A 13,630-nucleotide genomic window follows, 5' to 3' on the forward strand; every position below is an offset into this window, starting at 1 on the left:
TTAATTTTAGACTTGAACAATCAAACTACTCTTATCACTTCCTCATAGCCAAAAGAATGCAATGGTGTCAAGATTCCTGTTGATGCCAGTAAACCAAATCCAAATGATGTGGAGTTTGATAATCTCTATTTGGATATGAATGGAATCATCCATCCCTGTACTCATCCTGAAGACAAGTACGTAACCCATTTTTGTCACTGGTACTAAAAGTTACAGAGGAGTACTGTATTAAATGACACCGTCTGCTTGTCCTTCTAGGCCAGCCCCGAAAAATGAGGATGAAATGATGGTTGCGATTTTTGAGTACATTGACAGGCTTTTCAATATTGTGAGACCAAGACGACTTCTTTATATGGCAATAGATGGAGTGGTAAGTTCACCTAGAATCCTGTTTTTGTTTTTGCTGGGTTTTGAGTGTGTAGAATGAAAGTCAGTTAAATAACAGTAAAGGTTGACTGTGGTGAATTTGAGACAGCCTGATCGTTCTGTCAGTGTTTTGTGCCAGATTGTGAGATGCTGGGGATTAGTGGTGACTGCTCTTGCTTTTGAAGGACTTAACACTAACAGGACAGAGATAAGCAAGGTTACTTACTTGTGGGCTTTAGGTACTAGATAACACCTGCAGGGTGCTGAGGGAAGAGGAAATCAGTGCTACTAAGGGAATTAGGAAAGAGGAGTAATTTTTGTCTCCTCCCCTTCCTTTCCGCCTGCCTGCCTTCCTTCCTTCCTTCCTTCCTTCCTTCCTTCCTTCCTTCCTTCCTTCTTCCTTTTTAAATTTATTTTGAGGGAGAGGTAGAGGGAGAGAAAGAGAGAATCCTAAGCAGGTTCCACACTTGGTGCAGAGCCCAAATCTCACAGCCATGAGATCATGACCTGAGCTGAAATCAAGAGTCTGATGCTTAACCGACTGAGCCACCCAGGTGCTCCACTTTTGTCCCATTTCTTGAAGCATAAAGAATAACAGGTGGGGAGGGGAGTGGAATTGCTGGAATAGATGGGAAGAAAGAAGACCTTCCAGATTTCTCAAAGCCATGCCTTTAATCACACTGACAAATTTGGGAAATCATAGGTGTTTTAGATCAGAAAGGGAAATAGAGCAATGACTTGAGAAGGCCTTACTTCAGGAATTTGGGTTTTATCTTATAGGCAGTGAGCAGTCATCAGAATGCTTTAAGAGGGCAGTAACTTACTTACTGACCTAGGATGATAAACCAGCTAGCTTAGCTTCTAAATGACCACATTATATATCAGAGTTCAAGGAAAATTAAAGTAGATTATAACCCTAAAATTTATTTAGCTGTATACAAATAGACTCTCTTTCTTTTAGATTTAGTAATCCTAATAGATAATAGAATGATTTTGAAAATCTAGAAAACTTGGGGTACGAGAAGATGAACTTTTCTGTAAGGTTCTCTTTATTCAATGAAAAATCTTAGCTACTTGATAACTTATTAAGTTTCTGTTAAAGTGCAATAAAGAATAGAGGAGATAAGAATATCTTATTTGGAGCATATTCTAATTCATATTAGTGAAAATTCTTGAAGAAAATCTGTCAGTTTACATCCAGTGTATCCTTAACTGCTAGGTCAAGTATAAACTATGTGCATATCTGTATGAGTGTCTGTATGTCTGTATGTCTGTCTGCATGTTTGTTCACTCGTGTCTATAACATGGTTTTGTTTAAATATAAATGTAGATCAAAGAACTTGGTACTTAGATTAGGTGTAGGAAAGGGAACTATTTAAAGAGAATTTAATAGTTTTAATACAAAATAGAACTATTTTGTAGGAAAGGGAACTATTTAAAGAGAATTTAAAATAATTTATTTTATGTAGACAGGGTACTCAAGAGTTCCTTCCAACCCCAAAACGAAGTTCAGGAACTTAAAAACTTTAGAGTCCAGTTCACTTCATTCAAACTTATACAGTGATTTTAAATTACATTTGGTAAGAGTGATTTAAAAGTATTGCCTGTTAAAACCTTGTTCCCTCTCTACCTGCTTTGTAGAGATGGAGTGGTAATCATTCCTACCTTATTGTGGGAAATACAAAATAGAAGTGCCTTGGGGCGCCTGGGTGGCTCAGTTGGTTACATGTCCGACTTCAGCTCAGGTCATGATCTCGCGGTCTGTGAGTTCGAACCCTGCGTTGGGCTCTGTGCTGACAGCTCAGATCCTGGAGCCTGTTTCAGATTCTGTGTCTCCCTCTCTCTCTGACCTTCCCCTGTTCGTGCTGTGTCTCTCTCTGTCTCAAAAATAAATAAACGTTAAAAAAAAATTAAAAAAAAAATAGAAGTGCCTTGAGGTCCTACAGATTAAGAAGTAGTTTTCTGTTGCTTTCATGGGGCATGGTGAATCCCATGTGGAGACCATCCTTCCTTTTAGGCATGGATGTAAGGTCTTCCCAGTCTTTATGTACTAGTAACTACTCATCACATGCTGGCTGGGTCTTTGAATAAAGTGAGCTGCTGTTCTTGGGTGCCTTGAAGGACTATAACCCAGTGGAAGTGGCATTGGGTTGTGGGCTCTGCAGTATTAAGTGGCTTCTTAGGATGTTTGTCTGTTTGACATGTCACTCACCTGACTGAGGTCAGCTTTTAGGCTCTTGGTCCAAAATTTAAGTTCTCAGGAGTTATTATCTGTTATGAAAGGATAATGTATATTATTTTTCCACTTTAGTATACTATTTTTATAAGGACAACTGATTGAAAATAATGTACAGATTTAGTTGGACATATTTCCAATAGCATCACATGACTATGAAATAATGTTTTCAGGCACCGCGTGCTAAAATGAACCAGCAGCGTTCCAGGAGGTTCAGAGCATCAAAAGAAGGAATGGAAGCAGCAGTGGAGAAGCAGCGAGTCAGGGAAGAAATACTGTCAAAAGGTAAAGAATATGCATCTCGAAGTTGGATTTCTTATGAAATATATATAGAATGGGGAGGGTGTGTGAACTTTCCCTCGGAACAGGAATGATTTTAATTTAATTAGGATCCAGAATATCCACGGAAGATTTATGTTCACTGTCAAAAATAGTTAATGGACTCCGTCACTCCCACTAACAAACTTTTCTTTTCCAAACTCTGTAGTAAAAGGGAAACTTGGGAATAAAAAGGAAGGAATTCTGGTAGGGAAAGGAGATGGTCAATCCCTTTCAAGGTGAGCACAGCTCTTCAGCTAACTTTTATGTATCTGTAAAGGAGAGATACATTAAGAGTGCTTCTTACTTGTTTTTTCTGTGTGGGCTGGTAGAAAGCTACAGTTTTGCATACATTTTCCTCAATTCAGTCTTGGTAGCTTGCTTATTGCTTCTTTTTGGAACTCAGAGGTCTGTGAGAGGAGGCCCAGGATGATGTGATCCATATTTACAGGCTTTCACACTTCAGTATAGGTGGATGCAACAGGCATTGAGGCAGTGAAGTACCCAGGGTTCCCTTGATTTGGGGGAGGCTTGGGGGATGATTTTTGTAGTTCCTCTAGAGCCTTGGAATTCCTAGTGGGTACATAAGGGAGAGAAGTGGGTACTAATGGGTAGAAGTTGCCAGAGTCTTGGAGGGGAAGGAAGGTCAGGGAGTCCTGATACTTAGTGGGACCGGTTCTCTACTGAGACACTTACCTGTGAACTGGGTGTGGCTTTAGCAGGATGATTTGTTTGGTGTTTTGTTAGGTAAGGCAATCTGATAGACCAAGAAAGCTATGATTCATTGGGTGAGGATAGTGTACTTTGCCCGTGAAAAAGGATACGCTAGTATGGTCAGCTCAGGCCTGCAATTATGATACATTTTCTGTTTGAATTTGCTAGACGTGTGCAGCTGCATAGTAACTATAGCTGCATCTTGTGATTACTATGCTAAAACGTGTTTGTATTTATGAAAGATAGTCTTTGATTTTAAAGATGTCTTGTTTCTTGAAGATGTTATGAAATATATTTGTCTTGAAAAAAGTAATACGACAAATAGGACTTTTATATCCCAAGTGATAATTTTATGTCTTATCATATAAAGCTGTAATAAACTCAGCACTTTAATTTTGTTTTTCTAAGGTGCCTTTATCTCAGGAATTATCGTCAAAATGAGAACTCCTAACCTGTGTGTGTTTGTGGTGTGTTTGTGTGTGTGTTCTGCTGTTGAGGGCATCATGAAGAATACCATAATTTTCATATTTCTATATTATAGTATCTTTTTGTATACCGTATATTGTTTGATGGTCATGTTAAATGATGTATTAAATTTGAAGGGATGAATCTTACTTTCTTCCCAAAATGGGGAACATTTATTCCTCGGGTGACAGCACTTCCCTTTCTTTTGTATTTGAACTGGTTGTTTTTCTTGTTCTGGTTTAATACTGGGTAATTTACCTCACTTTTTATGGGGAGAACAAAACATTGCCTCTTTTTTCTCTAGGTGGCTTTCTTCCTCCAGAAGAAATAAAAGAAAGATTTGACAGCAACTGTATTACACCAGTAAGTAGTCTCATACTTTGCCAGCTATTGCTAACTCTTAAATGGTAGGTTAATTTATTTCCTTCTATCATTTTAGGGAACTGAGTTCATGGACAATCTTGCTAAATGCCTTCGCTATTACATAGCTGATCGTTTAAATAATGACCCTGGGTGGAAAAACTTGACAGTAAGTTTCACATTTTAGTACTTGAGAAAGATAAGAGTGATCATTTTAGGCTGTACTTTGATTTGACTGATACTGTCTTTTTTTTTCCCCCCTGTAAAATGCTGTTGACTGTCGGAGGAAAGAGAAGCTTCCAGGGTTATTAGAGATGGGGTGCCCTGCATGGTCCAGTTTTAGACTGCTGAATTTTCTCTCAATGCCAATTTTGTCCTCTTACCATCACTATGAAGCTGTAAAATGGGACCTGTGATAGATAGATAGATAGATAGATAGATAGATAGATAGATAGATGTGTGTGTGTATATATATATATATACAGGAAAGCAATTTTTAAGTTAAAATTTCTGTTGTTATAAATTGAAATGCAGCAAGATTAAAGTTATGGGACTGCCTTTAAAGAATAGCTGTGTTCTCCTAAGTGTTTAAGTAAAATTTAAATGAAGAACTTTTATGTAATTTTAAGTACAAAGATGGTTTCACTATAAACTAGATATAGTAAATTACATTTAATGGGTATCTTTTATTGATTACTCCCAGGGCTTATATAGTTTGTGGCTATATCCTTGGGTAGCAGTGAGAATACTAGAAATTTATAAGCTGATCAATTCTTCCTTAGCTAAATTTGACCAAAACATTTCATTTTTGTAGTCCATGTAATAAGTTTACCAATGAAACAGTTTTGGTGTTTTTTTTTGTTTTGTTTTGTTTTGTTTTGTTTTGTTTTTTTTAATGTTTATTTATTTTTGAGACAGAGAGAGACAGAGCATGAATGGGGGAGGGTCAGAGAGAGGGAGACACAGAATCTGAAACAGGCTCCAGGCTCTGAGCTGTCAGCACAGAGCCCGACGTGGGGCTCGAACTCACGGACCGCGAGATCATGACCTGAGCCGAAGTCGGCCGCTTAACCGACTGAGCCACCCAGGCGCCCCCAGTTTTGGTGTTTAACACACACACACACACACACACACACACACACACACACACACATTATGAAAATTTCCCAGTTAATGACACTATCTTAGTAGAATTATCCCAATTTATTTTAAGGTATTCAATTTTGATTTTTTTGTGCTAGAAAATTGGGGATGAACTGAAAGTGTTAAAAACTGTTTTTTATAGGTTATTTTATCTGATGCTAGTGCTCCTGGTGAAGGAGAACACAAAATCATGGATTATATTAGACGACAAAGAGGTAAAACTTCCTTATAAATATTATGTTACATGTTCTATTAAAAAGATAAACCACTGTATAGAAAATATATTCCTGTGCTATAAAACACGTTTATAAAAATATAATACATCTTTCTCCCCCCTCTTTAGCCCAGCCTAACCATGACCCAAACACTCATCATTGCTTATGTGGAGCAGATGGTAAGTTTATTCTTTGGGTTTGATTCTCTTGGATTAAAGCAAAACAAGCTGATGGGTTTGTGTGTAGTAATGGATTATTCATGATTGCCTGGAAATTCTAAAATGTCTTGCTTATTTTATGTTTGAGAAGGAACTGGTATTGTTTAATCTGTGATTAATGTTTATTTATATATTTTTCAATCTTTTGATACTGCTGCACATACTGTTCAAATGGAAGGTTTCCCCAAGTGTTGACTCTTGAATGGTAGTCCACATTCTGTGCCCATGTGTCTGGAGGACAACTTGTTAGCTGAGAACAACTAAGAAGTTTTGGCTTTTTGGCTTTGCCACTTCTATTTATGTGTTTGGGCTTTTCTTTGTGTTGGTGTCTTCTGTCATGGTGGTGTCCTCTATCGTTGTTTGTGGTAGGGTCTTCTCAAAGTGCTCACTGTTCAGTGTTTTGTCATTGTTGATTGATAGCTGATCTCATTATGCTCGGCCTTGCTACACACGAACCCAACTTTACCATCATTAGAGAAGAATTCAAACCAAACAAACCCAAACCATGTGGTCTTTGTAATCAGTTTGGACATGAGGTCAAGGACTGTGAAGGTTTGCCAAGAGAAAAGAAGGGAAAGGTAAGAACTTTGAGATGTTAGTTCTGTCATTTAAATTTTTTCTGTTTTATTTTTTGTTGTAATAAAGTCTATGTAACATAAAATATACTATTTTAACCATTTTTAAGTTTACAGTTCAATGGCGTTAAGTATATTCAGGTTGCTTCATTTTTAAAATGGATAAAAAAAAGACTTTAAAGAGCACCGACTAGTTGATTCAGTTTTTACCTACTTGCTCTGTTACCCCTCACAGAAATGTGTCTTTTGGAACTCTTTAAAGGAAACACGGTTTGAAAAGCATGCATGCATTCATTCTTTCTACTCTCTCCGTTTTTTCTAACATAGCTTATTATATCTACACGAGTCTTAGGTCTCCTATTAATAACACTTCTTGCACATGATTTGTTTGTAGAAGTATTTGTTTCAAATGGTTATTTTTCTTAAAAAGAAGTATAAATCAAATATATTAATCTTGATACTTTTAAGTTACCTCTAGTTCCTACATATTTTGGGTTCACTTGTCACTTGATTATATTCAGTCCCCTTTGAATGGATTTTTATCTGATTTAAGAATATGGTGCCTCTTTAAAAGACATGCTGAGTGAAAAAAGAAGGTAAAAAATATACTATATATTCACAGAGGAGGGTCTAGAGGCATATACCTTGAAATGTTAATATTGGCTGGCTCTAGGTCGGGGTTGATAAGCTACAGCCCTCCAGATTTGACAAATGATCTAAGAATGGTATTTACATTTTTAAAGAGTTGTAAAAAGAAAAACATGAAAGAATATGCAACAGAGACCATGTGTGTGTCCTGTAGGCTAAAATGTTTACTATCTGGTCTTTTGCAAAAGCGTTTGCTGATCCCTGGTCTAGGTGTGATTGGGATTATGGATAATTTTTTAAGATGGTTTGGTGAGTTCCATTTTTTTTAATACTTGTAAAATTTCTCTTTAGAGAAAGTCACAATATTTATTGAGTTGGGAAAAATGAGAAGGTTTAGAGTATACTTGTTTAATCTTGATTCACTTTCCTGCAGCATGATGAACTTGCAGATAGTCTTCCTTGTGCAGAAGGAGAATTTATCTTCCTTCGTCTTAATGTTCTTCGTGAGGTATGTAGCAATAAACACTGGGATCGGTGCTCTGAAGCAGGGTGGCTTTTGATAGCTATAATGGCAGCATTTCTTTCTCGTTGTAGTATTTGGAAAGAGAGCTCACCATGGCCAGCCTACCATTCACATTTGATGTCGAGAGGAGCATTGATGACTGGGTCTTCATGTGCTTCTTTGTGGGAAATGACTTCCTTCCTCACCTGCCATCATTAGAAATTAGGTATGTGTGTTTGTGTAAGTTTTCACACTAGTGTTTTAGCCGTCTTGCCTTTACAGTGCACACTGGTCCTAATGCGTAATGTTTGTTTCCTGGTGGCAGGGAAGGTGCAATTGACCGTTTGGTTAACATATACAAAAATGTGGTACACAAAACTGGGGTAAGTTCACTCTTGAATAATTTCAAAACAGAAGTATTTGCTTTTATAAGAAGATCATTTTACATGTATTTTATCACTTACAGGGTTACCTTACAGAAAGTGGTTATGTCAATCTGCAAAGAGTACAGATGATCATGTTAGCAGTTGGTGAAGTTGAGGATAGCATTTTTAAAAAGAGAAAAGATGATGAGGTAAAGTGTTTCTATTGCAGTAGCTAAATTGCTCCTGTCTCTAATAGGCTATGATGATCCTGTGATTGTACTTTTAACCTCTTTGAGTGCGTTCTTATATTATTATAGTGTATCAAACACCAACATAATCATGAGTGGTCAGTGCTTTATTTTATAAAGGTTGTGATGCTTGCTGTGTGGAACTATGTATTGTACACTGTGTGAGTTGCATTGTAATTTTTTCTTTCTTCATGATCTTAAGATATAAATCTAAACACCTGTCTGATCAGTAGGCTATGAAATGAGGATGCCAACATTAGAAGAATGCTGGGATTGAACTTGTGGCTGCCATGTTTTATAGAAAATATTTATGCCCTGGAAGACAGGTTAAGACCAAGGAACTTTGTACTCTGGTAGTAGAGTGTAGGGAATCAGGGTTGGACTGCATCAGCCAAGGCAGAAGCACTTGGAAGCACTTGGAAATTGATTACATGTGATAGGGTAAATGCTTAGGTGAGAAGTCTGGGTTTCTGGCTCAGGCAGTTGGGAGATTCCTGGTGCCATTCACTGAAATAGCAAGCACTTGGGGTAGAGCAGGTTAGGGTGGGGACAAGGTGGAAATTGAATTGATTTTGGAGATACTAAGTTTGAGAGGCCATAGGACACTGGAGAGGAAAAAGTCCATGAAGCAATTAGATGGATTTGTGTAAAGCTCAGGGCAGAAGTCTTTTGAAAGGAGATTGGAGAACCATTAATTAGCAGGTGGGGGGTACTTCAAGCTATGGGTGTGAACTTGAAGTCTCTGGGAGCCTGTGTGGAGTGAAAGTGCCTCCAGCAGAAACCTTGAGAAACATGGACATTTAAGGAGGGAGAGGGACCAGTTCTAGAGAGAGGGGAGGAAATCCCTAAAGAGAAGAGAAGCCATTTGTGTTGTCTGAGGTGTCCAAGAAAAATGGACAGGCCCCTCACTAAGGAATCTACTCCTGAAATCATTTTTGCACTATATGCTAACTAATTTGGATGTAAATTTTAAAAAGTTGAAAATAGAACAAGTTAATTAAAAAAAAAAAAAGGACAGGCCCCTAGTCTGTGGCCAGGGGTTTGGAGGCCCTCGGAGTCAGTGAGGAGGAAGGGCAGCAGCCTGAAGGCAGAGGGGCTTGGAGGATGGTTGTGGGGGAGGGTTAAGGGGGGCAAGGCAAACAGTGGGTAAAATGAGCAGATAATAGCTTCTTAGAGAATGAAGGAAGTCCTTTCAGATCTTAAGCAAATTCATAGGCCTATTTTGAGCAAATAGCAATATAGTAATATTGCTACGTTGCTTTGTGACCTCCTGTCAGATTCAAACATGTCATTATATCTGACAATATTTTCTTCAACTTTCTTTACTGTAGCTGGTGATCTCTTTCTTAGAACTTTGGGTACCATTTTATGTAGCAAAGTGAGTGGACTGTAAGCATTCCTTCCAAAGCCTTTGGTACTTGGTAATCCACTGTGGTGGCAAGAAATTTTCACATGTAAGGTTCAAATAACAGAACTAACTTTGGGATATCAAATGTCTACCAGAATAGCCATTTTTAATTAAATCATCAACAATTACAGTGGCTCCACTTGACCCACTTCCATTTACGCTTAAGAAAAAAACCGTATGTACTGTGTACTACTTGATATAAAAACTTTTATTAAAACCGCGCTCGTACATGGCTTTAGCAGACTTTGTACTAATAAATATTGGTGATATTTGGCATTAGAGCAGGATTATGGGATTTGATAGATACCAAAATACTTAATATGGTTTCCAACTGGACTAGCAGAGAGGGTATTTTACAGCTTTGGATCTTTTTTGGTGTTCCTTGACATCATACAGTGTTCATCAGCAAGGTTGGTCTTTGGGGAAATTTATGAACCCTCAGAAATTCAATGTAAAAGTATCCGGGTATATGTTTTTTCCTGGAAAGTGTGTCTGTGGCTTTTGACTGATTTCCAGAAGAGTTCATAGCACAAAATAGATGGTAGAAAAGTGATGCTTCAATATTTGTTACTAAAATTGAGCAGTTGAAGGTGATGCTTTTTATTTTATAAGCTTTTATGTTTGTCTTTTATCTCACAAATGCTCATTTATTCAGCAAATACTCAGCAAATATTTATTAAGTATTTATCATGTGCCAGATAGTATTCTGAGTGTCATTGATATAACAAAAAAATACAAAAAGCTGACAAAAGTTCCTGATCTTATGGAGCTTACATTCTTCCAGAAGTGGACAATAAGCACAAAAACTAAGTAAAGTATGTAATATGTTAGTGATGAGTGCCATGAAGAAAATTAAAGCAGGTGAGAAAATATCTGGGAAGGTGGATATGAGGTCATTGCAGTTCTAGAAAAGGTGATTAGAGAAGGCCTCACTGACAGATGAATTTGAATAAAGACCTTAACAATGTGAAGAAGTAAACTATACAGGTGTTTGTAAGAAGAGCATTTCAAGCCGGGGGGGAATAGGCTGTGCAGAAGCTGTAGGGAGTGTACCTAGGATGTTGACAGAACAGTAAGGACCCAGTATGTCAAGAGCAGAGGAAACAAGAGGGAAGTGACAGGAGAAGAGATCAGAACAATGATTCAGGGCCCATTCTGGGAAGATCCTGTAGGTCATTATGAGGACTTAGCTTTCATTCTACATCAGTGGAGGGCTTTGAGTATAGAAGTAACAAGATCTGGCACATGTTGTGAAAGGATTGATCACTCTAGCTGCTGTATTGAGACTATATGGAAGTAGTGAGCCTAGGTAGGAGGCTCTTTTGCAGCAATCCAAGGGAGCCAGCATGGTGGCAGTGGAGATGATAAGAGGTAGTTGAAATTTGAATATGTTTTTTGGTAGAGCCACTGGATTGGCTGATGTTAGGTTGAGAGAAGCAAAGGTATCAAGAATGACTCCAAGGCATTTTTGTCTGAGCAGTTGAAAAATGGTCTGAGTAACTGATAAAGAAGACTAGGAGGTGGTGGAGAGGTCCTGGTTGGAGACTCATCACCATTTAGATGGTGTTTAAAGCCATGAGACCAGATGACTATTCTCATGAGAGTAGAAAAGTCCAAGTATTAGGCACAGAGGAACACTAACATTAGAGGTTGGGGAGTCAAGGAGCAAAGGCGTGCAGCAAGAGTGAAAGAGGAGAACCAGGTGAGTGTAGTGGCTGGGAACCCAAGTGAAGAGCATGATTCACGATGGAGAGTCATGGTCAGATGTGGACTGAAAACTGACTAGTGAATTTTACAGTCTGTAGCTCACTGGTGCCCTAGATAAGAGACATTTCATTAAAGATGGAGAGGAAATCTTGTTTAAAGAAATTGGTGCATTTCATATCTTCGGAGGTTTTAAGGTAGTCATTCACCATATATCCAACATTCAGCTTCTCTTTTGACAGAAAGTACAAATTAAAGATCTTATTAAGGATGTTATTTTGCAGTTGGCATTACTGATCTGGAAGGGCAGAGAAGTGCAGCTAGTAAGGTGGCGGTCAGTACAGTAATTCTAGCCCCTGTTTTGGGCTGTCATAGAACCTCAGTTGACATTCCAGTGCCTTGATTCTCACAGAATCTTGGGCATGGGGGGAATGCTGGGGCCAGGGAGGCCTTTGAATGGCCAAACAGTTAGTGGGAAACAAGATCAACCCCAAATCCTGTTTAATTGAAACCGTGACTACATTTTGAAAATGAGCAGAGGGGAAGAATCCATGCAGAGTGGACCCTTTCTTGTGGATTAAATTGGCTCAGAATGAGCAGGGCAGACATCTGAATTTCCTTCCTTTCTTTCATTAGATTGACTTCTTAGAACCTGGTGTGTGGGGCAGGGAGGTGATGTTTGTATAGAGCCCCACTTCTCTCTTTACCCACTCTGTGCCATGCATGCTACAGAATTAGGAACTGTCAAGCCCTTTTTAGGTAACACAAGCTCATTATTAAATTGTCAGTTTGTTTTTAAATGGACATCTTGGTTATTAACTGTATTCAGCTAAAACTTAGAATTATTTGTTTTCTTACTTACTTGCATCTTCTCCATATTGACAGCCTATTTGCTCCAGGGTGAGACCAAGAGTCTTTGTCATGACTTGCATTCTTTCCTGAAATGATGTCAAAAGCTTAAGTGAAAAAAATTAAGAGGAACAAATTATATCTAAACTCCATTTAGAATGATCTGTGTCCGTCAAAGGTTCTGATAAACAGCACTTTGAACATATGGTCCATTGCCTAGTTTAATTATATATGTCTAGGTTTCTGGGGTCTTCCTTTAAAACTTAAATTGTTTCCCAAATCATTCCTGGTAATGTTTAACTCTGACATTTTTGTGTAATTATTTGACAGAATATGTGGATTTTATACTTTTAGGACAGTTTTAGAAGACGACAGAAAGAAAAAAGAAAGAGAATGAAGGTGAGTTTTAATTAATTTCGTAAGATGGGCAATAGCATAAGTTTACAGTTTGGGAGAAAGATGTTCATTGCAGTTGCTTTATTTCTTCTCTAATAGGAGTTGGTTAGGGATGTAATGTCTACCCAGCTGCTGTCTTGCCTAGAGAAAGAATGCTAGTGTTTTTTCTAAGCTCTGGAGTCTGAAAGGATGCACTTGATGGGCATGGGGCACTTAGCTATTTGAATTTTTTTGTCATTATCAGGTATTGTTTGTGTAATAAAAGCAGTCAACCCTTTATATCCTCTTAAAAGTTACTGCATTCTGTCTACATCTGTCAGGTTAATCTTCCTGAAACTGTTGTTTCTATGCTTGGAAATGACCAGTGATTTTTGTAGTCCCCTCAGAACCCACTTCTGTCTCAGTCTGGCATGCAGAACGTACTCTGATCCGGTCTGATTGTAGCCGCCCGGCTTTTCCCTCCTGTCTTAATGTATCATGTCCCTCCTGACTCAGAGCATTGCCTGCACTTGCAAGCTCTGAGTGGATTTCTGACTTCACGACTCCCTCACATCTTAGCTTTTCCACCAGGGCCTCTCTTAAGGCCTCCACCCTCATCCAGGATTAGCAGTCCTTTCTCTGAACTCTGCTGCTTTTGCTTGTGATATTTGTTTTCTTACTTCTTGCATAATGCTCTGTAGTTACTTCTTTAGTTCTTCTTTTTCTTGCTTCTTTACTAGATTTTAAACTCATGGAGTTTAAGGACTGCCTTTTATTATTATTACTATTATTATTATATTTTTTAAGTTTATTTTTATTTATTTTGAGAGAGAGATAGAGAGCAAGTCGGGGAGAAGCAGAGAGAGAAGGACACAATCCCACAGTCTGTGCTGACAGCGTAGAGCCTGATGCGGGGCTTGAACCCACGAACCGTGAGATCATAACCTGAGCTGAGATCAAGAATCAGATGCTTAACCGACC

The 13,630-nt window shown here is 38.3% G+C and overlaps 1 protein-coding gene across 1 annotated transcript in view; it reads left to right on the plus strand.

The window, feature by feature from the left end:
- XRN2 (5'-3' exoribonuclease 2) overlaps positions 1-13,630 on the plus strand; it is a 77,686-nt gene that overhangs the window by 13,951 nt on the left and 50,105 nt on the right. Inside the window, exons 2-14 of the mRNA XM_019462374.2 lie at positions 49-176; positions 259-370; positions 2,776-2,887; positions 4,404-4,462; positions 4,539-4,628; positions 5,745-5,817; positions 5,946-5,996; positions 6,456-6,613; positions 7,632-7,706; positions 7,793-7,926; positions 8,026-8,083; positions 8,167-8,274; positions 12,629-12,673. Coding sequence (XP_019317919.1) covers positions 49-176; positions 259-370; positions 2,776-2,887; positions 4,404-4,462; positions 4,539-4,628; positions 5,745-5,817; positions 5,946-5,996; positions 6,456-6,613; positions 7,632-7,706; positions 7,793-7,926; positions 8,026-8,083; positions 8,167-8,274; positions 12,629-12,673 — 1,203 coding nt within the window. The remainder of the gene's footprint in view (positions 1-48; positions 177-258; positions 371-2,775; positions 2,888-4,403; positions 4,463-4,538; positions 4,629-5,744; positions 5,818-5,945; positions 5,997-6,455; positions 6,614-7,631; positions 7,707-7,792; positions 7,927-8,025; positions 8,084-8,166; positions 8,275-12,628; positions 12,674-13,630) is intronic.

This window comes from Panthera pardus, unplaced genomic scaffold, assembly GCF_024362965.1.
Source record: "Panthera pardus isolate Hobbes unplaced genomic scaffold, ASM2436296v1 HiC_scaffold_25, whole genome shotgun sequence".
Lineage (NCBI taxonomy): Eukaryota > Metazoa > Chordata > Mammalia > Carnivora > Felidae > Panthera > Panthera pardus.